This window comes from Anser anser (genome assembly GCF_964211835.1).
Source record: "Anser anser genome assembly, chromosome: 19".
Taxonomy (NCBI): Eukaryota; Metazoa; Chordata; class Aves; order Anseriformes; family Anatidae; genus Anser; species Anser anser.
The window spans coordinates 8,701,217-8,722,232 of record NC_139740.1 but is presented as its reverse complement, the minus strand read 5'-3'; the positions used below and the strand labels follow the sequence as shown (position 1 = coordinate 8,722,232).

At 62.7% G+C, this 21,016-nt stretch overlaps 2 protein-coding genes across 2 annotated transcripts; both read right to left on the bottom strand.

Annotated features, from left to right (window-relative positions):
- Positions 1-398: 398 nt before the first annotated feature.
- On the bottom strand, positions 399-5,695 carry LOC310884233 (uncharacterized protein). Its single transcript, XM_083805731.1, has 5 exons — positions 5,537-5,695; positions 4,756-4,877; positions 3,081-3,179; positions 2,500-2,664; positions 399-1,450 (listed from the first exon to the last, which is right to left on the bottom strand). The coding sequence occupies exons 1-5, from the start codon at positions 5,601-5,603 to the stop codon at positions 1,304-1,306; spliced, it is 600 nt and encodes a 199-aa protein (XP_083661857.1). The 5' UTR covers positions 5,604-5,695; the 3' UTR covers positions 399-1,303.
- A 289-nt stretch (positions 5,696-5,984) lies between these two features.
- Positions 5,985-20,000, bottom strand: XYLT2 (xylosyltransferase 2). Its single transcript, XM_083805694.1, has 11 exons — positions 19,819-20,000; positions 14,295-14,766; positions 13,658-13,833; positions 12,514-12,716; positions 11,967-12,047; positions 11,526-11,742; positions 10,852-11,028; positions 9,694-9,953; positions 9,397-9,592; positions 8,637-8,970; positions 5,985-8,163 (listed from the first exon to the last, which is right to left on the bottom strand). Exons 1-11 carry the CDS (start codon positions 19,951-19,953, stop codon positions 7,841-7,843), a joined length of 2,574 nt encoding a protein of 857 aa, XP_083661820.1. The 5' UTR covers positions 19,954-20,000; the 3' UTR covers positions 5,985-7,840.
- Positions 20,001-21,016: the final 1,016 nt, after the last annotated feature.

Sequence of the window (21,016 nt, the reverse complement as noted above, 5' to 3'; positions counted from 1 at the left end):
ATAATTCCCTCTATTTGTACTCATTTTAGGCACTACTGCTGTATTTTTATCGTAGCTCAGCACGCTGCAGGAGAGGACAGGTCCTTTGCCAACTGCACCTAACTCTGCACCCCAGGAAGCTAGATTTTTGCTAATGTCTAACCCACCTCACTGATTACCTCAAATACCTGGGAGCATTCCTTTCTCTAACTACGCGAGGCAAATTCATACTTCTAAAGCTAATTTGTAACTAATTTTAGAGTGCCTGGTAAGATGCACGAGTCTGGGATGGTGTCTGAAGCTCAGCAGCTGGAGGCGCCTCGTAAAGCCGTAATCTGGAAGATTTAGCCTTTTGTCTCTCCCAAGCCATTCCATGATTGCTTGTGTTACTTGAAAGAAAGGAGCCCAACTGCCTCGTGGCCAAGCTGATCTCATTTTATCTACGGGTTTGTAAACAATTTGAAACATCGGCTCTGCAGTAGAAAACAGATTATCAAAACTGGTAACGACATCATTAGATTGTCTGCTCTGCAAAAGATGACTAGGTACTGTCAGCCACGTATCTCCGCCTTTGCTGTACGTTCTTCATGGAGACCGCCAGCTACACTTTAGCCTACGCTTTGTCCTTTCCCAGGTTGCGCATCCAGTTCATCTCGGTGGCCTGTATTTGCACGCAGCGCTGCAAGTGATGTAACCCCTGGATCTCGAGCGTCTCCAAACCTTTCCCTGAGGTCCACACGAAGTTGCTGTAAATCGGAGGAATGCTGCTGGGAGAGCACACAGCAGTGCTGCGATGCACGTTCGTTCTGCCACTCACGGGTCAGATTCCCGCCTGGTATCTGATACGCTGATAAAGTAAACAGTTTTGTAACCCAAGGAAAACGTGAAGTGGCACAACACAACCACCTGAGGTCTGACACTCGGTGTGCTTGGCAGTGCCTGCCGCAGCCTCACAGAGGTACGATACACCGGCTGCCTCGAGAAGGTCTGCTCGGCCAGAGCTCCATCTTTGCTTTGCCCCTCTGCAGGATAAAGCAGCCGGTCCGTCGCCTTTGGTAACAGTGCATGTGCCAGAGAGAAGAGCAAGTAGATGTCCCTGGTCACCCCGGGCAGAGCGCGGTGCTCGGTGTTGGCCCCGTGGTTATCCTCGTGCTGCGGGACGGACACCTCCACTGGCTGGGTCTGAGTTGCCTGCATCTCCCTCAGCTGATCAGAAATAAGGGTGAAGGTCTGAGGTTTGGCTGTTCCCTGCAGATGAGAACGATGTCCCAGGCACTTCCATCGCTGCCACCAAGGGAAGGAGGAGCACGGTGAGGCTAAGGCCTCACACAGCTGTGTTTCGCTGAGTTTGGTAGCTGACCGGGGCCTGGAAAGGGTTTGGTGCACCACGTCTGTCTGAGGTCTCTGAGATAATTGCTGTTCCTGAGAAAGCTGGAGGATGCCGTAGAGCATGCTCGTAAGGAGGTGGCATCTGTCGAGGAGAGAGGAAGAGCGTTACAGCTGATCAGAAATAATCAGAGCAGATACAAAAATCACAACCACCACCTGCCTGAAACTAAACTCCTGCTCTCCCTAGACGAGCAGGCTGCTAGCAGGCCGAGCACCTGGGAGATGGGACCTTGTTTGCCACACAGTGGGACAGAAATCCAGTGGAGAGGACACAGCATGTTCCACCCGCTCCCCTGGTACGCTGCGTAAGGTTCCTGTTCCTCCTTGTCCCGAGGACTTGTCACCACTTGTTGCAAAGCCAGAAAAAAATTGACGTCTGTTAACACAAGACTCAGCTCCTCAGCGCCAGGCTGCCTGGGCCTTACCCTCCTGTGCCGTCAGTGCTCTCACTTCGGGGCAAGTATCATTAGTTACAATCCCAAACACCGCATGCCAAGTGCTGACTATTCCAAATTCCATGATGCAGCATTAAATTCAGGTAAATCAGTGAACCTTTTGTGCTCTACGGGTTTCAAATATTTCTGTCCTGCTTTAGTCAATGAGGCCTTTTTGTTCGGGAGTCTCTTGGGATGCTGCCACAGGACCTACTTGGCAGATGCACTTGCTCTTCTCTATTCTGTTGAGGGAGTGCAAATCTTAAACGTGGTAACAGGCAAAGCCTTTGGCTCGTGAATAAGCCATAAACACTTCAAGATAACAGCGAGGGGCCTGTCAGAGGTGCCCTGTAGGGAGAAGGGAGCAAGAACCCATGGAAGCCTTACGGATCCAAAACTAACATTCCCAGCTCAGACTTGTACGGGTCTGCTCTTTCATCAGCAGTTCTGCCCTTACTCCCAGCACAAGCATTTCTGCAAATGCACCGAGAGGGATGAATCATTAACTGGCACAGATGCACACGAAAGGAGCCTCCTGGTACACCGTGTGCCTTTCCCAGAGATAAAGGCTATCGGAGAAAGGCAAGTGCAGAGAACAGAGTCCACAGCTACTGCAAATTGCTGAGGCAAGACAGAGCGGAGTGGGGACTGCCCCTGGGGCTCTGCCAGCCGAGAACAACCTCAGGCTCAGGCTCACCTCCTGGGAAGGATCTGCCCACAGCCCAAACCTCTTGGCGATCATCTGGTGGATTTCCCGCTGGCGGTCTTTCTTCCGCACGCTTTCGTAGCTCGGCAAGCGGGGCTGCTCCCAGGAAGGCAGCCGGTAGCTGCTGGGGGGCCCGACGCAGAACAGCTCGTCTCCCTGGGAATGCCAAGCCCAGAGAGAGATGTCAGCACCGCGGTGGCTCGCGGAAGTTCACGGCCCGGTGCCACCTCAAGGTGCTTCAGGGTTCAAAGCTGTGGGTGCCATTCCTTGAACCCTGAAAGAGGAAACCCGCACGCCCTCCCAGGAGGCAGTTACACCACAGCCACGCAACGCAGATGTGCTCTGCAGGATCCCAGGCTCCAAGGGATCGTGCCCGAACACCTCAGGGCAACGTGGTAGCCCTGTCGCATCCCCGGCCCTCCTCTGCAGGATCTCACATACAGGCAGCGCTTCCCAAAGTTGTTCCTGCTGCTTAGGGCCTTCTCCACATGACCCCAGGAGCTCCCCAGACCCCTGTAACCACAGTCCCCTTCCAAGTTCCCCCCAGCTCCCCTTAGGGACAGCCTCCTCACCTGCATGCCAGGGTTCTCAGCAGCGCTCTCCAGCCGCGATGCTCCGCGCTGGGGCCCCACAAGCCGCTGGCTGCTGCTGAAGTACGGAGGGGGGCAGTCCTGTAACGAGGGGTCAGGAAGGGAAAAGATGAGAGCGAGCCAAAATCCCTCCCACCCCGCCTGCCAGCAGAGCTCAGCCAGCAGGCAGCCCACTTCCCCCCCCAGCAGGAGCCTTCATCACAGCCCAGCGGGGCTCGGCACTCTCCCTTTGGCTTCTGGAGGTGCCCAGCTCCAGCAGTGCCCCCGGAGCCGCGGAGGGAAGGCACAGCCTCAGCAGGCAGCGCCTGAGCACGCTGGCACCACGACGCCACGCAGCTGGAGGGACGGCAGCCTGGCCCCAGCGGCAGGTTTCATTCAGACTCAGCAGAACGAGCTTGCTTTGGGAGACAACAACGAAGACGACAACAACCACCTGACCGCCCCGCCAGCGCAGATAAGAGCCGGGTCACACGCTCAGGGTTACAGAATTTGTAAATGCTTATCTATCAAGGGAGTCAGTTCGGAGTAACGCAGCAAGCAAATCTGAAGAGCAAGACGTCCTGTTCCTGAACAGCCTTGCTCTACTTAAACTCAATTCCCTGCAAACGTGCTGAGCGGGAGCAAGCAAAGATTCTTCCTACGGAGAGGAGCCGCGGGACGCTCCTCGTTCCCAGACAGGGCGGCTCTGCCGGCAGAAAGCAGCCCAGGACCTCCGCGTTATCTGTGGGGCACGTGCAGCAGCAGAGCGCAGCCCAGCACCAATCGGGCCCCGTGCCTGTGCCTGCGAACACCCGGCTGAGCCTCGCAGGCACCGGGGCTGTTACAGGCAGCTGAGCCGGGTCGGTGCCAGCAAGGTCCTGCTCCTCGGCAACAGTCCCAAGGCAGTCCCAAGCAGCTCGGGATGCATCCTGCCCAGCCTCCAGGAGCTTTGAGCCCTCTCCCCAGCGTGTGCCACAGCAGGGAGGAGAGGGGAAAGGAACAGACGCAGCAAAGCAGGCAGGGGACACCAGCAAGGCAGCCCACTGCCGCTGTGATTTCTGCTGGAGCTATTAGATTTCCCTTCCACTCAACAATCTCTCTGTCCCCTGCTAGCCGAGGCAGAAGGTCCCCTCTTCTCCAGGGCACTGGGGCAGTACCCAGGGCCCTCCTCCCGAGCTGCCGTCCCCGCAGCTTTTGGAGGCCAAGCTTTCCCCAAGGCGGCCGCTGCCACAAAGGCCACGCTGGCTGCACGCGCTGCTCTTTTTCCATCAGCAGCTTCCCCACTTGAAAGGCAGCCCCAGGAAATTACAGATGCGAGTGAAAGGGCTTTGTGTCTCGCGCAAGAAGCCAGTTGCTGGGATGCAAGCGCTAGAGAGCGGCATTGTCTGCCTCTGCGCCGAGCCTTCCGGCCCCCTTCCCTGCTGGGCCCCTTCCCTGTGAAGCAGCAGCCCGGAGGAGCCCAGCCCTGCACACGAACGTGCCGGGGGAGGAGGACACCCCTCTGCGAGCAGCTTGGGGAGCCGGAGGCCTTGCTGCGGGCTGCATGGCCGGGCACGTGCGGGTGGGTGCGGAGGGAAGGCAGGGGGTCCGGCCTCGAGGACCCCAGCGGGTGGGAACGAGAGCTGGGATCTGGGGCCGGTGTGGGACCCGCTGGCAGGAGGGGAGGGAAGGTACTCACACACTGCCCGGGGGTCTGGAAGAAGCGGCAGGAGCAGAGGAACTGGCAGCACATGGGGTCCCGGTGGTACAAGAGCAGCAGCAGGATGAGGACAGCCACGATGAACACGGACGTGGACACCGCTGCCGGAGGTGGGACGGGGGGGGCGCGGGGGTGAGCCGGGCTGGGCAGGGCCTGCCGGCAGCTGCCCCCCTTCACCCCCTGCGTTTCTGGGCACAAAATCAGCTCGGGAACAAACCACAGACACCGGCTTTGCCTGCCGCCTGACCCCAGGACGCTGAGAGCCCCGCTTGTTCCCCGGCCACCTCTCCCCGTGCGGTCGGGGGCACAGCACAGGGCTCAGGGGCTCAGCCCCAGCTCCGCACCCACAGCTCATGGGGGGGAGGCACCGGCCTGGCTCCAGCAGCTGTGGGACCCCAGCTGGGGCTGCACAGCACCGGGTCAGGCTCCCAGTCCCGTTCCCCGGCTCCCAGCCCGGTTCCCCCATTCCCAGCCCATTCCTCTGTCCCCAGCCCCGTCCCCAGCCCATTAACCCACTCCCAGCCCCATTCTCAGCCCCATTCCCCCACTCCCAGCCTGTTCCTCCGTTCCCAGCCCCGTCCCCAGCCCCGTCCCCAGCCCCATTACCCCGCTCCCAGCCCGGTTCCCCCATTCCCAGCCCCCTTCTCACCCCCACTACCCCACTCCCGGCCCGTTCCCAGCCCCGTTCCCAACCCGGTTCGCCCATTCCCAGCCCCATTAGCGCACTCCCAGCCCGGTTCCCCCTCTCCCCCCGGCTCACTGGCGGCGATGACGATGGCCAGCACGTTGCCGTCCATGGCCGCCCCGCCGCCCCCGGGCTGCGCCATCCCTCGGCCCGGCCGGCCCGGGCAGGGCGCCCCGCGGCGGGGCCCGGCCCCGGCCCCAGCCCCAGCCCCCGCCGCCGCACCGGCCCCGGGCCCGCCCCCCGCCCGCCGCCATTGGCCGCCGCGCCGCCCGCCGCCGCCCCCTATTGGCTGCCGGCGGTACCAGAGGCGGGATCGGCGGTTGCCAGGGAGACGAGGCCCGCGGGGCTGGGCCTGGGCTGGGCCCGCCGGGGGGGGGGCAGCCCCAGCTGATTAATTAGTTAATTAGTTAATTACCGCTCGTAGCCAACAGGGGGCTGACCGGCCCCAGCACGGCCTGAAGTATCGCCCCCCCAGCCCTCATCCCCTTCCCGCACCCCAGTAGCCCAGCACAGCACGCCACAGTACAGGAGATGGTTATATTTGGGGCGAGGGGCACAGCGCAGCCATCCCCACACAGAGGATGCAGCCACCTCCACAGAGCGCTGCCGGCCCCGCACAGCGCTGACAGACAGCCCCACACAGCGCTGGTGGCCCCAGGCCAGGCATCGCCTCCCCTCGCTGCCCCCAGTCCCGTCCCTCGCGCAGCACCCCTCTCACAGCACCACTGTCCTCAATGCCCAAGGGAAAGGAGGCGGCGAGGCGAGCCCCCGGGCAGCCTGAGCGCAGCCCTGGAGGAAGGTGGCACAGAAGTCTTTGGAGATGCTGTGGCTGATGTACAAGCAGAGAGGATGGAGTGGACAAGCTCCAGCATCCCCATTCCCAGCGGCTCCCCTGCCCCAGCCCAGCCCCAGGGGCAGTGTCTTGGTCCCAGGCCGTACACAAGCTCCGCTGCAGTCCAACACGGCTGTGAGCACCTTCCCAGGGCACAAAACCAACCACAGCCTTCTCTCCAGGCAGCGCTGGTGTTTGGGAGAGGAACGCTGCAGGCAGCCCCCGAGCTGGGAGGTGGATGGGGGAAGCAGGAGGCTCTGCAGCTCCCTTTGCCCTGAGGAGGCAGCTTCTGGTCCCTCGGGGAAGCAAGCAGACAGCAGAGAGCAGATGGAGCCAGCCGGACCTCGTCTCACTTCTTTGCTTTTTAGCCAGGGAAGCACAGCAGATCCTGAGAGCTTCTGCTGACCAGGGAGAAAGGAGAAGGCTGGGCCATGGCACAGGACAGCTGCCGTCTCATCCGCACCAGGACATCAGCCACGTGCGTCGCGTTTTGGCAGGGGACGTGAGCAGCCCGGTGCCCAGAGCCTCAACTGAAGCGGAGACAGAGGCTGCAGCATCCGCAGCAGCTTACTGGGCACAAACTGCTCACCGAGCCAGGGCCACCGCGCAGCAAACAACACCAGCTCCAAACATTTGGCACAGTCAGGCTGCTGCCTTGGAGGGCAGGCAGCGCCCCGCAGGCCTGGGGCAGCCCTGCCCAGGGGCAGCAGGATGTGGTTCCCCATCAGCCCCCAGCAGGAAATGGGGAAACAGCAAAACAATAATAATAATAATGATAACTAATTAAAAAAAATGTAAACAACCCAGCACCCTGTCCTGTACCACCACGACACCCAAGAGAACAAGGTATGTTACAGTCTCAGGGGAGATGGAGACACAATTGGCCCGGCCAATGCGGGGTCTTGTCTCTATTGCACTTTGCATCATATATATTTCTATATATATATTTATAAAAATACAAACTAAAGGGCTGGGGTCGAGGGGATGAGATGCAAGCCCCGGGCTGGCAGCAGCTCCATGCACATGGCAGGTTTCAACCAATTCTGCTTCCGACTTTCCCTGCGTGCCCTGTCCCTGGAGTCCCCAGCCAGCCCTCCTGGGGGGCAGCCTGCAGCACAGGGCCCGATCCTGCACAGATCCCCCTGGGGCCGGGCAGAGAGGACAGGGTGCTGAGTTGGTCCAGAGCCCACCCCCCTGCCAGCCTCCCTTCCCAGCCCATCTCACCCCTTCCCGAGGCACCGAAGAAACAAGCACGCAGCTCTTCCCAACCGCCGGCACCACCCGCACCCCGCGGTGACGGGCGCCCCGGCACACTCTCGCCTGGCCAGCAAGTGCCCGTTCCTGGGGGAGGTGGGCGAGACCACATCTCACACCTCCCTCTCCACCTAAAAAACCCACAGGAGGATTTCCCTGGCCCGCTGGTTCCCATACTCTTTTCCTCGAGTTACTACGGTGTGAATGGCACGGGGTGATGTAGTCCAGAGACGCCCCACGCCGGTGACGGAGGACGCTCCTCGCTCCCAACGCCGCCCCCCCGGCTGCTCCTGCTACCTCAGCCGCCCGTCAGGTTTGACGGGCCCCAGTTCTGATTTGGGGTCCGGGGACAGCGAGCTCCAGGAGGTTTTGCTGCAGGTCTCCAGGGAGGAGCAGGAGGAGGAGCTGCTGACGCAAACGTCTGCCACAGACCAGAAGGCGCTGATGGTGCTGTCTGCCCACTCGTCCAGCGCCCGGCCCGTCAGCTGCGCCTTCCCCGCCGCAGCCGCCTCTGCCTCCTCCGAGCGCGGCAGGTTCAGGATCCCCCCCAGGCCCTGGAAGCTCTGCTCCATGTACTCGTTGCGGGGGGGCCCGCCGTGCAGCCAGTTGCTATCATCTGGACGGGACAGGGAGAAAGAGATCAGCAGCGCGGTAACGTCCCAGCAGCCAGCTCCTCCTGCCACCGCCCCCAGCACCCCAACCCCTTGCAGCCCCGTCCCCTCCATGCCAAGGAACAGGGATGCAGCTGGAGGATGGAGGGGTGAACCTGGCTCGCCTGCAAATGGGCCCACAGCAGCCTAGTGGCCTGGTTTGAGGGCTCACGGGGACGCCACCAGAGGGGATGGCTCCTGCCTTGCAAGCCAGAGAGGCCAGAACCAGGGGGAAAAAGATAAATCAGAATCAGAGTGATTGAGGCTGGACGGGACCTCTGGAGGTCATCTGGTCCAACCCCCCTGCACAAGAGCCAGGCATAGTTCTTCCTTAAGATCTATAGCCTTAAACATTGGCATGGAACAAGCAAAACAATGCTTTTCACCATTTTTTTCCCCTACAGAAAGACCCCAGCCCCGATCTCCAGAGCGTCCTCACCTTTCCTGAGAGGCTGCTTGCGGTTGAAGGTCTGGGGCACCACCAAGAACTGGTTCTCCCCCAGGGGCTCCCAGAACTGCAGGAGGCGGATGGTCCAGACGCCGGGGCGCAGGGGCCGGTTGAGGGGGGGCTTGTACTGGGTGAACTCCGTTTCCGCATCCACCGTGATGTCGTAGGAGGTGGCGATGACGTACGTGGGGTCGATCCACACCACCGTGGCTGTCAGGTTGGGGCCCCGCGACCACTTCTGCATGGCCACCGGCTCGTCAAAAGGCCCCATCAAGCCTCCAAAATTGCGGAAGAGCCTTTCCTTGGGGTCCCACTCTGTGCCCACCTGCAGGGACGAGGCACAAGGCAGTGGGACACTGGGCGGGCTGACACGACCAGCTCAGGTTTTGTGCTTCACCATCCCAAACTGAGGAGGGCAAAAGCTCTGGAGCCCAAAGCAATGCACACCCAGCCTGCGCCGCTCCCCCGCCCGCCTGCACCATGTCAGGGCCAAGCCAGCCGCATGTGATGCCTACTGCAGCCAGAGGTGCTGGCACCAGCAGCCTCAGCTCCCCCCTGCAAGATCCCTTCAGGCCTTTCCCAAAGGATTAGCTCCAAACTCAAGAGTAATTCTTTGACAAAAATCCACTCGCAGCCCTGACAACAGCACTCTCTCTCTCTGCCCGCAGGCTGGGGAGAAAAGGAAGGGCAGCACGGAGTGAAAAAGCTGGGGAGAAAAGTAGGTGCTGCGAGGGACACGTTTCCCATTTACCTCCAGGTTTTGTAACCGGTTTGCCTGCCCTCCGTGACCCGCCAGCTTCAGAGCTCCTTGGGGCATCATCCACACCTCCAAGGCCTCTGCCTGTCCAGTCGCCGCGTTCTGCACTTCCTGCATCACCAGGTACCCCTGGAAGCGGTCGTCGTAGAAATACAAGTGCACGCTGGACGGGAAGCCACGGGGCTCAAACCTGGAGAAAAAGAGACGGAGAGGTGGCACGCGTGAGCATCGGCATCCTCCCAGCAGCAGCCACCGCTCAGAGCCTGGGCCGGGCTGCGGCACGTGCCCCACCTGCAGAGCTTCTCCTTTGGTGCCAGCACGGAGGCGGCTTTGCGGAGCCCCAGCCGGGAGAAGGCAGTGTAGAAGGTGAGGGTGACGTCGCTGAGGCCGCTGAGCCCGTCGACGCGGTCGTAGACGTTCTCCCAGTACGCCTTCAGGGCCGGCGTGTTGGGGGGGTAGTTGCCGTAGAGGTGGGTGTCCAGGATCTCCAGCACCTCCTGATTCACCGTCGACTCGAACTTGCGGGCGAAGAAGGTGGGTCTGGAGAGTTGCTGGAAGAGCAGAGGCGTTTCTAGCAGCGGTGGTGGCACCCCCTCCGCCCTCCTGCCTCAGCGGGGCAGCTGGGCGTGAGGCATTGGGAAGAAACATGCTGGGACCCATCCTGCCCCCTCTGATGGGGCAGGGTAAGGAGCAGCAAAGCACAAACAGCCTCTACGTGGGATCCTCTGAGGCAGGATCAGCGGGAGCAAACGGTACGGTTAGCGGTTACGTGGATGGGTTCTCATCTCTCCCACTGCCTCCCCTTTATGTGCTCAGCAGCAGACGTGGCATCTAGTTCCTTAGCTGCAATCTCTGCTCAGACGGGCCCCCAACCTCCAGAGCCTCTGCAGAGTGCCATGCGGCACTGCCTGCGGGATCGGGGCCATGCACCGTAAAAGCTCAGGACTGCAGGGCAGAAAATCTTGCTAACTTCACTTCCAAGGGCTGAACCTCCCCCGGACCTCCCCTGTTCAGCCTACATCTCAGCTCGCTGAGCGCACGGCAGGCAGTTCATCACAGCGTGCTTTGTCCTGCCAAAGAGGACAGCACTCAGTGTTTTTCCTGAGCAGGTACTTGCCCCAAGTAATTAGTCTGCAGGGAAAGAGCAGGAAAATGAGGAAGTCTGTGAAAAGGAGCAGCACTGCAAGCAGAAGCCTGGCTGCTGGGCAGGACAGTCAGCACAATCCTGCCACCCGAGCATTTACAGACACGTCTGCGCCAAGCCCCACTCCGCCTGGAGAACCAATCCTGCTCCCGTCCCTTGCTGGGCTGGGGTGAGGCTCGTGCAGACGCGGGGAGCAGCGGCACAGCACCCAGGGGTGCGCCTGCGGGGCTGCTCAGAGAGAAGGGCTGGGGACAGAGACAGGGGAGAGGGGAGAGAGCGTGAGGAAAAAGGAGGATCTTTTTCACCTGTAGCCGGAGGAAGTCCTGGGGTTTGAAGTCATTTGGGGAGCACCCGCACCAGTCGACTATGTGTTTATATTGGCACTTACAGCCCAGCTTACGGTTCCAGTTGGTCACCCGCAGGTTGTTATCCACCAGCGTCTCGCAGGCGTGGCTGTTCTCCAGGACCGTGTGGAAGAAGGACTGTGCGCGGCAGAGAAGGGACAGGAGACCCATGGAGGAGGGTGGTTAACGGAGGCCCCCCACCCTGCACTCAGAAGAACACGACAGGCCCGGAGAGCTCCTGGACAGAGAAACCTGTCCCGGTTCCCAGCACAGGGCAACCCGTAAGAGATCAGATTATACACGCACATCAGTCCTTATCCAGCCCACAGGCGTCGGGACCTAAAGCACAGGGCTGGTTACAAACACAGCCCTTGGCACGCCTGCTCCTCTCCTGCTCTTTCACTCCCGGACCTGGGCAAAGGAGGCACAAAGCTGCCAGAGCAGAACCAGCGATGCCCTTCGCAGCTGCCTAGGGCAGGGATGGTAAGCACAGGGAGAAGAAAACCCTACCAAAGCCAGCATCACTTTTTTGGTTTGTTTCTTGGGGAGAAGGAGTAAGGCTGAAACAAGGACACGGGAGCCCTTACGGCAATGCTGGCCCCAAACTTGGCTGCCCACGTGCCGCAGGCACCCACCTCGGCTGGCAGCAGCGTGTAGGTGTAGAACTGCCGCAGCTGGGACACCAGCTGGTCGTCCGCGTACACCACGTACTCCACGAAGCTGCGCGTCAGCGAGAACCAGTCTGAGCCCCCATCCACCACGATGCCCTCGGGGATGTGGCGCTCGCCCAGGCGCCACATGTGGGAGTCACACTCGTGGAACAGGCGGTCCAGGCCCTGCTTCTTGATAAACCTGGGCACGGAGACAAGGGTGAGGGGCCAGGGACACAGGGTGGAACTCTCCTGCAGTGTAAAACCAATGGACTACCACTCGTGACACAGCTGGCCACACAGCAGCCCTGCTACGCCTCTGGTAGCCACAGCCCGAGCAGCCCCCCAGCCTCCTGGTTCTGTTCTTCTCCCCAAATTCCCGCTTTTCTGTTCCTCCAGCTCAGCTCTGCCCCTAGCTGGGGTTACCTGGCGTTGTCTCGGCCGTGAGACTTCAGGAAGTTCTTATCTCGGTATTTGGACAGGAACATCACCAGCTCCTCGTTGGTCCTGAGATGCAAATTAGGAAGCGTTAATGGCCGCTGGGATAGAGCAACCCAGTAAACATTCATGCTGCAAGAGCCACCAGACACAAGGAGCCTCAGGCTGCCTGGCAGGCGCTGACTCAGGCCCTTATCCCATCGTGGGAAGACAAAGCCCTGGTCCTTCTGCTGTCTGGCGCCTGCTGAGGGTGCGCAGCCCCGATGCACGCCCAGATATACATGCGTTCATGTGAGCATTTCCCTGCAACACCCCGACAAGAGGAAAATACAGCCTGTGAGGTATTGGCCGAGCTCCTGGGCAGAGACGGAACCAGCCTTGCCCTGGAGCACCAGCAGCAGCACGTGGCTGCCATCTCCAACCTCACCTTCCTGCCCTCCCTGCTCCTCCCAGCAGCGTTACTCTCAGGGCTCACCGGGGAGCCACGCACCCCGAACCCTTCCGCTGTCCTCCCCCGCCCCAGCGAGGTGCCCACCTTGTGGGGTAATCGGTGGCACTCAGGTTGATGAAGAAGTCCCAGGGCCACTCGGAGAGCTCCAGCAGGTCCTTCATGCTGCGCAGGTACATCTTCAGCAGGCTGGCACCTCCCCAGATGGTCACCATGCGCCAGGGCGTCACGCGGATGTTGGGGTAGTGCCGGGCCAGCTCCACCGCCTCACGGTGGAGGTAGTTGGAGCGCTGCGGGGGAACGAAGCTCACGGTCAGCAGGGGCTCGTATTGCCAGGGACCCACCCCTCCTCACCCCAGTCCTGGCTCTGTCCATGCTTTGCTGCCCTGAGCAGCATCAGAGCTGGATCCTGCAGCCCTGCGGGGCCCCAGCTCACCGCACGGCTGAACTTCAGGCTGCTGCTGTCAGGGGCTGCTCACGAGCCTCAGGCAAGGGCAGCCAGTCCCTATACACTGCCTGGAAGGGCTCAGCCACCCCTCCATGCTGCTGTGCCCCTTCTTGCTGTGTTCCCAACCAGCCAGACAGCCCGGCCTGCCTCTGAAGTCCCCCCGAGCAGCAGAGGCAGCTCCGTGCAGTAGCCATCCCATGACCTACCACTGCCTGCCCAGGGCACAGCAGCCAGCCTCTTTCATTTGCTGCTGAGAAATAAAAGTGGGCAGCCAGGACAGAGCTGATTGCCTGACCCCAACGATCTTTTCCTTCCAGCAGGCAAACCCACAGCTCTCCCTGGGATCTTGTGAAAGGACGCAGCGCTGGGGGGAAGGTGAGCAGAGACCTCCTGCTCCCTGCAGCCCCAAGGGCTGAGCTCCCCCTGCTCTGGGCAGGGTGGACAGACCACAGAATCATAAAACATCCTGAGCTGGAAGGGACCTACGAGGATCATCGAACCCTCCGTTAAAATCTAACTGTATGTCTGAGAGCATCGTCCAAATGCCTCTTGAACCTGACTGGGGTCCTACCTACCCTTTTCTGGGGATGCAGAGAGCTAAGGGAGGGTCGCAGCGCCACAGGCAGCGAGGACAAACCTCACCCAGCCACTTCCCCTAGCACAGGAGATGCTGCGCCTCCGTTTACCATCCACCTGCACCCCAGCTCTGTGGGCTGCTCCGGTGACGGACCCAGACACTGTCAGCACACCCCCTCCCCTCCTGCCTTGCCCCCTGCCACGCACCTTGTCCACGTGGATGTAGAAGAAGTGCTGCTGGTGGTACACCGCCTTGATGAGCCGCTTCAGCTGGCGAATGGCCCTGCCGTGCACCACCAGCATGTAGGCAATGCGCACGGGCTTGCTGGGGGGCAGCTGCTGCAGCCGGCTCTCGTCCCACTGGATCACGGGGCTGACCTTTCCTGGGAGGGGAGGAGAGGGCTCTCAGCCAGCCTGGCCCCAGATGCAGATGGCACAGGGCACACTGCTGCCCTGCCACGTGCAGCTCCTGCCACGGCAGGGAGATCCGAGCGAGGCAGGGGATCGCAGGGAGCAGCACGACACAGGGCAAACCCCGCAACGCTGCAGGGCACACGTGGCAGGACGCGCTGGGAAGCGGGAATGCCCCCTCTGGCCCCTCGTAACAAGACGCAGCTGTGCCCAGCTCCGATCCCTGCAGCGGCTGGGACGAGCGGCCCAGCTTAGGGAGGCTGGCACAGCTTTGACAGGATTACACAGGCAGCGGTAATCTGGGAATCAGCGACAGCTTGAGGCAGCTTTCTGCCAGGTGGGACAGTCGGTCACACAAAGGAGCCGGCCCACGTGCCCCTTCAGGATATTCCCGATGCCCGGAGGCAGCCAGGGCCACCCCGGCAGGACTCACCCGAGAGCTGGCAGTGGCGAGGCACGGACAGGGGCATGAGGTTGCCGGCCCGGTGCAGACACACCACGTTGGCGATCTCCTGTTGGCACTGCTTGCTGCTGGCCCGGGCCAGCGCCGAGAGGGCGTCTTTGCCCGTGATCTCGCACTTGGGGGCGAAGCTGTTCTCGGTGGGCTGCGGAGCCCCCTCCACGCTGCCCGTGTCGCCCTGCTGGAAGACGGCCAGCTGGGCGTCCCCGCGCGCCTCCGTCAGGTTCCTCCGGCTGGAGGCGTCCGGCGCGGCCGGCAGCCGCCGTCCCGCTTTGTGCCTCGCCGTGACGGCTCTCACCACCTTGGACACCGGCACCCCGGGGCTGTCCGGCCGTCCCCGCCACCGCCCGTGCTTCCGACCGGCGCTGCCCCGGCGCCCGGCAGAGCTGTCCGAGTCCTTGGAGCCATCGCTGTTCTCGGGCAGCCTGGCCTTCTTCTGCCGCTCCTGTGCCAGGTGGATGCGGAAGAGAGGACAAGGCATTAGCTCCCATCCCTGCCAACACACTCAGGGCATCCTCATTCCCAGTGCTCCGTGCCGGTGTCCCCATGGAGCCCGGTAACCGACACCCTTCTCTGCCAGGCTGCCATCACCACGAGCAAGGCAGGGGCAGGTATCCCTCGCTGCAGCCCTCTCCCCAGGGCGGAAGGTCAGCGCTGAGCCCAGAGGAGCAGTGAATCTGACCCTCCGGCCTCGAGCAGGTTTCCATTAGCCATGACCACGATGACCCAGCGCTGCAGCAAGCCAGGTGCTCCAGGAGCAGCAAAGGAGGCCGTTATGTCCCCCCTCCATCACCTAAACCCCCAGGCTACGACCCCGCAGCACCTCCCTGCACAGCCCTTTGCCCCCTCAGGGGCACAGCACCCAGACCCCTACTGCCAGCAAGGGAGACCCTGGCCTGCAGAGCCCGGGGTCACAGCACCCACGATACAGAAGCAGGACATAACTCTCCGTGAGGCTACATGGATGAGGCTACAGGGATTCCTGCCACCTTCCAGGCTCCAGTGTGAGCAGGGACATCCCCGAACGGGGGGGGGTGAGCACAGGGCTCCTTCAGCTACTGGTAGTTACTTTAGCAGGTGGCAAACGGACCAGCTCCTCACTGTGAGCCCCAGCTTAAAGTCCAACTTATCCAAGCCCAAAAGTCCAATTTATCCAAGAGGAGGGGTCCCAGCAGGGCAGCACGCACCCCCTGGGGCTAACGGTGCCGGAGCTGTGTCAGACAAGGTCCTGCCCGCGCTCCCTTCCCCACGCCCTGGCTCCCAGCACTGGGCTGGAGCGGGTGCTGCAATCGCCGGCCTCTCCAGAAATCCCTTTAACAACCCCTCCCACGGAGCCAAGTTTGTGTGTAAAGGGAGCAGTTAATTACGCTTCGTTACCTCCGCCAGGCCGGCTGATTAGCAGAAACGAGCTAGCCTTGGGGAGAGCGGGGAGTTGTTCCTGGGCACGCTGCAGCTTGGACAGCGGCGACAAGAGAGGGAGCTGCGGGGCCAGGGTGCTGCGCCGGGCGCGAGGATGCTGTGAGGTACGAGCCCCGTGGGATGCTCCGGCCACAGCGGCCCCGTGCAAACCCTCTGGGAGGAGCAGCCCTTCAGCTGTGTCCTTCTGAGGACACAGAGGTGCCAAACGAACCCACCGCACAAGCCTCCCCGTGGGTGCAGCTGCTGGGAAGGTCACTTGGGCCAGGAGAAAGCACGCTGTGCAAGGCAGGAAAGCGCCTGGCCGGACCTGCAGCCCGTAACCCACGGGTACGCAGAAAGGGGCCACGCAGCCGCCTGAACCCCAAGGGGCTGGTGCCAGGAGGGACCAGACCAGCCCTCTTCCACTGCCAGGCGCCGCGGCCGGGAGCAGCCCACCGGGCACCACGCAGGACCGCCTGTGCAGAGTCACCAACCTGTTCCCTCCGCACAGCGTCGCGGGAGCAGGGAGGCAGGAGGGGACCGAGGAGCGAAGAGCAAGGCTCTTCCTCAGACTCGCCCCATCCCTGCGGGGAGAGCCGCCTGCCCTGCCGGCACCCGCCGCGTGCCCGACTCCACGCACAGCCCCTGCGCGATGCCCGCGCCTGGCTGCAGCCCCGCGGTCCCCCAGGAGGAGCCCGGCTGCCGTCCCCAGCAGAGAAACCATCCCAGACAGCGCCAGCCTTTCTGGAGCTGCTAGTTAACGAGCTCCGTGGCTTCTAATTACTGCACCACAGCGGAGCAACCCCGCCGCCCCGCGCGGGCAGGGAGCAGCCCCGGCCACGTTGCGCTGCTGCATTCACGGCTTGTGTGCAGGGCCTTTGGCAGGGCTCCCAGGAGAGCCCGCAGCTGCCTGTCCCTCCTCCCAAAACGACTCCAGCCGCCTGCCAGAGGTCGCTTCCCCTGTCCTGCCTCCCCTCTGCCTCCTCCCGATGCGACGCCGCGGTCCCCACGGTCCTGCCTCCGGGGCCAAATACGAATCGGAAAATAAAAGTATCAGTGGGGAGAGAGCGGAGACCCCTGTGGGGAGGAGAGTTAACAGCTGGTGTCCTGCAGGGTTCTGCCTGGGCCTGGCTGACTTCGGTGTCCGCCAAACGCCCGCTCCCATCAGGCCAAACAAACGCCAAAACCTTCCAAAGTCCCCGGGGGAATCTGGACACAGACACCGTCCGTTCAGGCAGCAGCAGATCCGTAAGCCTCACTGTGGAAATGGACTCGATCACAGCCCCTAAAAACAAGTTCTTTGGGGGAAAAAAACAAGAAGGCACCTCAGGCAAGCTGCAAGCACAGACGTTTCACAGGAAGCCTCTCTGGAGGCCACCGTGCGTGGCTGACAGCAAGGCACAGGCCCAAGAGGTGCCCCCGCCTGCCTGCACGGAGGAAGCCAGGAGGCGAAGGGGGAGAATAAGGACGTGGCCGGGCTGTGGCACGTCTCCCAGGTGGCAGGTCCTCGCCTCCGCCCACGGGGACGTCCTGCAGTTTGTGCCCAAGGAGCCAGCTCCAGCTGCCCGCGTGCCGCTCGGGAGCCGTCGTTGCCACCGCGAGGAACTGATCCGACTCCTGCTGGTCTGAACGCCACAAAGCGTCTGCGTGGCGAGTCCAGGGAGCCTCCAGGGCCTGGAACCGGCACCAAACCTGAGCACGGGTACCTCCAGACAAGGAGCCGGACAGGCGGATCCAGGGTCGCCGTGCAGACTCCAAGGCCAAGGCCAGGAGCCGCCCCGCGTGCGTGGGCTCGCAGCAGGGACAGGATCCATGCGACACGTCCCCCTCCTGGCTGGGGGCTCTGAGGCAGCCACAGCCTGCTACGGGGCAGAGAGCGCTCAGCGCTGCTGGTGTGAGATGATGTTATAACCTGCTCCAGTGAAGGGCAAAGCCCGAAGCCGAACGAGTCCTCGCGCAGCCTCTGCCCAGCTCGGAGCAGGGAGGCACCGGGGACGGATCCTGCTGACTGCGGAGGACGGGAGCCGCTCATCCCGTCAGCCAGCGGGAGCACAGGGATGCTCCCAGCCCGTCCTCCGGGAGATGCGACTCACGAGAGGGCTCTGAGGGGCTTCAGCCTCTTGCACAGCCCTGCCAAGGTCGGGACCACCTCCCTCCTTCCCCTGCTCCCGCGCCCCTGGTGGCGCCCAGCCCTGGCTGGGGACAGCCCTGCCTGCTCCCGTCACCCCTCCAGGAAGGGGACAGCCATCGGAGCAGCCCTCTGGGGAACACACAGCTGCCAGCCCGGGCACAGGGCACGCAGGGTGACCACCCCGCTAGCCCAAAAGGCAGGGCGAGCTCACGGCGCGTGGAGGACCCGCAGCTCCCCTGGGTCGCAGCTGGTGCGTGCTGGGAGCGAGCCAGGCCGGAGCAGTGCCCATCAGCGGGAAGGAGCCGTTCCTGCACGCAATTAGGGGATCCCAAGCTCCCCAAAGCCATCCAAGGCTGCAAGGTCGGGGTCCCCTGGGAGGGCTCGCCTGCTTTCATCTTTACCAGAAATGCCCCCAGGGAACGGTGGCTCCTCCAGGTCTGGCCAAGATCAGGAACCGGAGAAGGGCAGGGACACGAGGAGCTTTGCTGTCTAAGTAACCAAGGCTAACTGGACGTCTCCCAGCTTGCGGATGGGTTTGGGCTGCCAAACAGCTCGGGAAGCTTCTTGCCTTCTCCGTTCCCAGGCCCCAGAGCCGTGAGCCTGGTGGCGGCGGCGAACCATCCTGAGTCCAGAGGAGGGGCCCATGGCCAAACGTGTTGGTGTCCAGCTCAGTGTTGGGAAGAGACGTGGTGAAACCAGGCGAGGGTGCTCCAAGAGCCACCGCCGGAGGACGTGGGGCAGGAGGCAAGGCAGGAGGCAGCCCAGAGGACAGCAGCACCCCGGGGTGCCTTCCCAAGGGGTGCGGGACGGCGCAGAGGGAAGGGAGGCTGGGACTGGTGAAGTGCCCTGGCCAAGGTCACAGAAAAAGGGACGGGGCCATCAGGCAGCCCTGGCTGCTCTCAAACTCACAGCATCTTCAGATCAGAGGCAACCCCACGTCCTGTCTCCTTGCCACGTTAATTCCCTGGCTCCATTTCGCTGTTGTGTGGATGCCGGGCATGAAGCGCTGCCCCCCGAGGGGTGTCCAGGGGCTGTCAACGAAGCTGCTGAGTGTGCGACCACCTCACGCCTTCCTCCTGCTCCTCGCCAGGCGCTGCCGCGATCCTCCCTCTTCTTCCCGTGTTGCTCTCAGGGAAAGTTCCTGGGGCCGCGAGGAGCCCTGCGACCGGCGGGTCTTGGGGGAAAGGGGAGGTGAAACGCCCGGCGAGGGAGCCTGCAAAACGGGGGGCTGCCGGCCCCACGGCCTGCTCCGGGGGAGACGGGATCCAGCCGCAGGCCTGGGCTCCGTCCGGGCAGCCCATGAGGAGCAAACACCGTGAAACTGGTGACCAGCGCGGGGAGTTGGGTGGCCAACATGGCGAAATTGGGGGCCAACACGGCGAAATTGGCGGCCAACACGGCGAAATTGGCGGCCAACACGGCGAAATTGGCGGCCAACACGGCGAAACTGGCGGCCGAGGGGCCAGGAGCCGTGTTGGGGGGGTGGAAGCGAGGCGCCCCACAACCCCCCATCTCCCCAGCGCCCGCTCCTCGTGCCCCTGGCCGAGTGCCTCCAGCCCTGCCTCAGTTTCCCCAGGCGGGGGTGCCGGCGGCGTTTGGCTGCGAAGTCCCCGCGGGGCCGCAGGGACCCCCGGCCCCCCTCCGCAGCCAGGCGGGAGCCCCCGAACATCCCCCTGAGTCCCATGGCTCCGTTACCGGCTCCCCCCGGCCCGCAGCCCCTGGGGACCCCATTAACCCCCCCATTAACCCCCCCATTAACCCCCCCATTAACCCCCCGCTAACCCCCCAATTAACCACCCTATTAACCCCCCCTCGCCCCCCCAAGCAGCACAGCCTGACCACGACCCCCCCCCTTTCCCCCATCCCCACATGCAAACAGTTTGGGGTCTCCCCCCCCACACCCCAAACGCCCCTAAATCGCCCCAAATCCCCCCCCAGCCCCTCTCCCGCCGCCCCCCCCCGGCGCACCTCGGCCGGGCCCTCCTCGTCGAGGCCGGCGGAGCTCCAGAGGACGAGGCCCTGCAGCAGGAGGATGCCGAGGGCCGTGGCCAGGGCCAGCCGGTACCGCCGGGCCAGCTTCCGCGCCCGCCCGCTCGCCACCATCGTCACGGCCGCCGCGGGCCGGGAGGCGGCGCGCGCACGCGCGGGGAGGGGCGGGGGGGGCGGGGGGCGAAGGGGGGAGGGAGCGCGCATGGGCAGCGGGGCGGGGGGCGGGGGGGTGTGCGGGGGGGGGTGTGCGTGGGTGTGCGTGGGTGTGCGTGTGTGCATGCATGGGTGTGTGCATGCATGGGTGTGTGCATAGATGGGTGTCTGCGTGTGCATGGGTGCACGTGCGTGTCTGCATGCACGGGTGTGTGCATGCACGGGTGTCTGCATGCACGGGTGTGTGCATGCATGGGTGTGTGCATGGATGGGGGTGTGCATGTATGGGGGTGTGCATGTATGGGTGTGCATGGGTGTGCATGCATGGGTGTGTGCATGCATGGGTGTGTGCATGCATGGGTGTCTGCATGCATGGGTGTCTGCGTGTGCATGGGTACGCATGCGTGCATGCATGGGTGTGCATGTATGGGGGTGTGCATCTATGGGTGTCTGCGTGTGCATGGGTGCGCGTGCGTGCATGCATGGGTGTGCATGTATGGGGGTGTGCATGTATGGGTGTGCATGTATGGGTGTGTGCATACACATGGGTGTGCATGCATGGGTGTGCATGTATGGGGGTGTGCATGTATGGGTGTGCATGGGTGTGCATGTATGGGTGTGTGCATACACATGGGTGTGCATGGGTGTGCATGCATGGGGGTGTGCATGTAGGGGCGTGTGCATACATGTTGGTGTGCATGGGTGTGCATTCATGGGGGTGTGCATGTATGGGGGTGTGCATGCATGGGTGTGCATGTATGGGCGTGTGCATACACATGGGTGCGCATGGGTGTGCATGCATGGGGCTGTGCATGTATGAGCGTGTGCATGGGTGTGCATGCACGGGGATGTGCATGTAGGGGCGTGTGCATACACGTGGGTGTGCAGGGGTGTGCGTGCATGGGGGTGTGCATGTATGGGGGTGTGCGTGTGTGCAGAGTGTGTGTGCATGGGTGTGCATGGGTGCATGTGTGTGGGTGTGCGCGTGTGCATGGGTGTGCGGATGTGTGCAGAGTGTGTGTGC

Coding starts and splice junctions, on each gene's coding strand:
- LOC310884233 (XM_083805731.1), bottom strand. CDS start 5,603: ATGGCGCAGCCCGGGGGCGGCGGGGCGGCCATGGACGGCAACGTGCTG. Junction 2,665..3,080: donor CTGAGAACCCTGGCATGCAG/GTGAGGAGGCTG, acceptor TGGCATTCCCAG/GGAGACGAGCTGTTCTGCGT. Junction 1,451..2,499: donor GGGCAGATCCTTCCCAGGAG/GTGAGCCTGAGC, acceptor TCTCCTCGACAG/ATGCCACCTCCTTACGAGCA.
- XYLT2 (XM_083805694.1), bottom strand. CDS start 19,953: ATGGTGGCGAGCGGGCGGGCGCGGAAGCTGGCCCGGCGGTACCGGCTG. Junction 14,767..19,818: donor ACGAGGAGGGCCCGGCCGAG/GTGCGCCGGGGG, acceptor CACCTGGCACAG/GAGCGGCAGAAGAAGGCCAG. Junction 8,971..9,396: donor ACCGGTTACAAAACCTGGAG/GTAAATGGGAAA, acceptor TCGTCCCTGCAG/GTGGGCACAGAGTGGGACCC.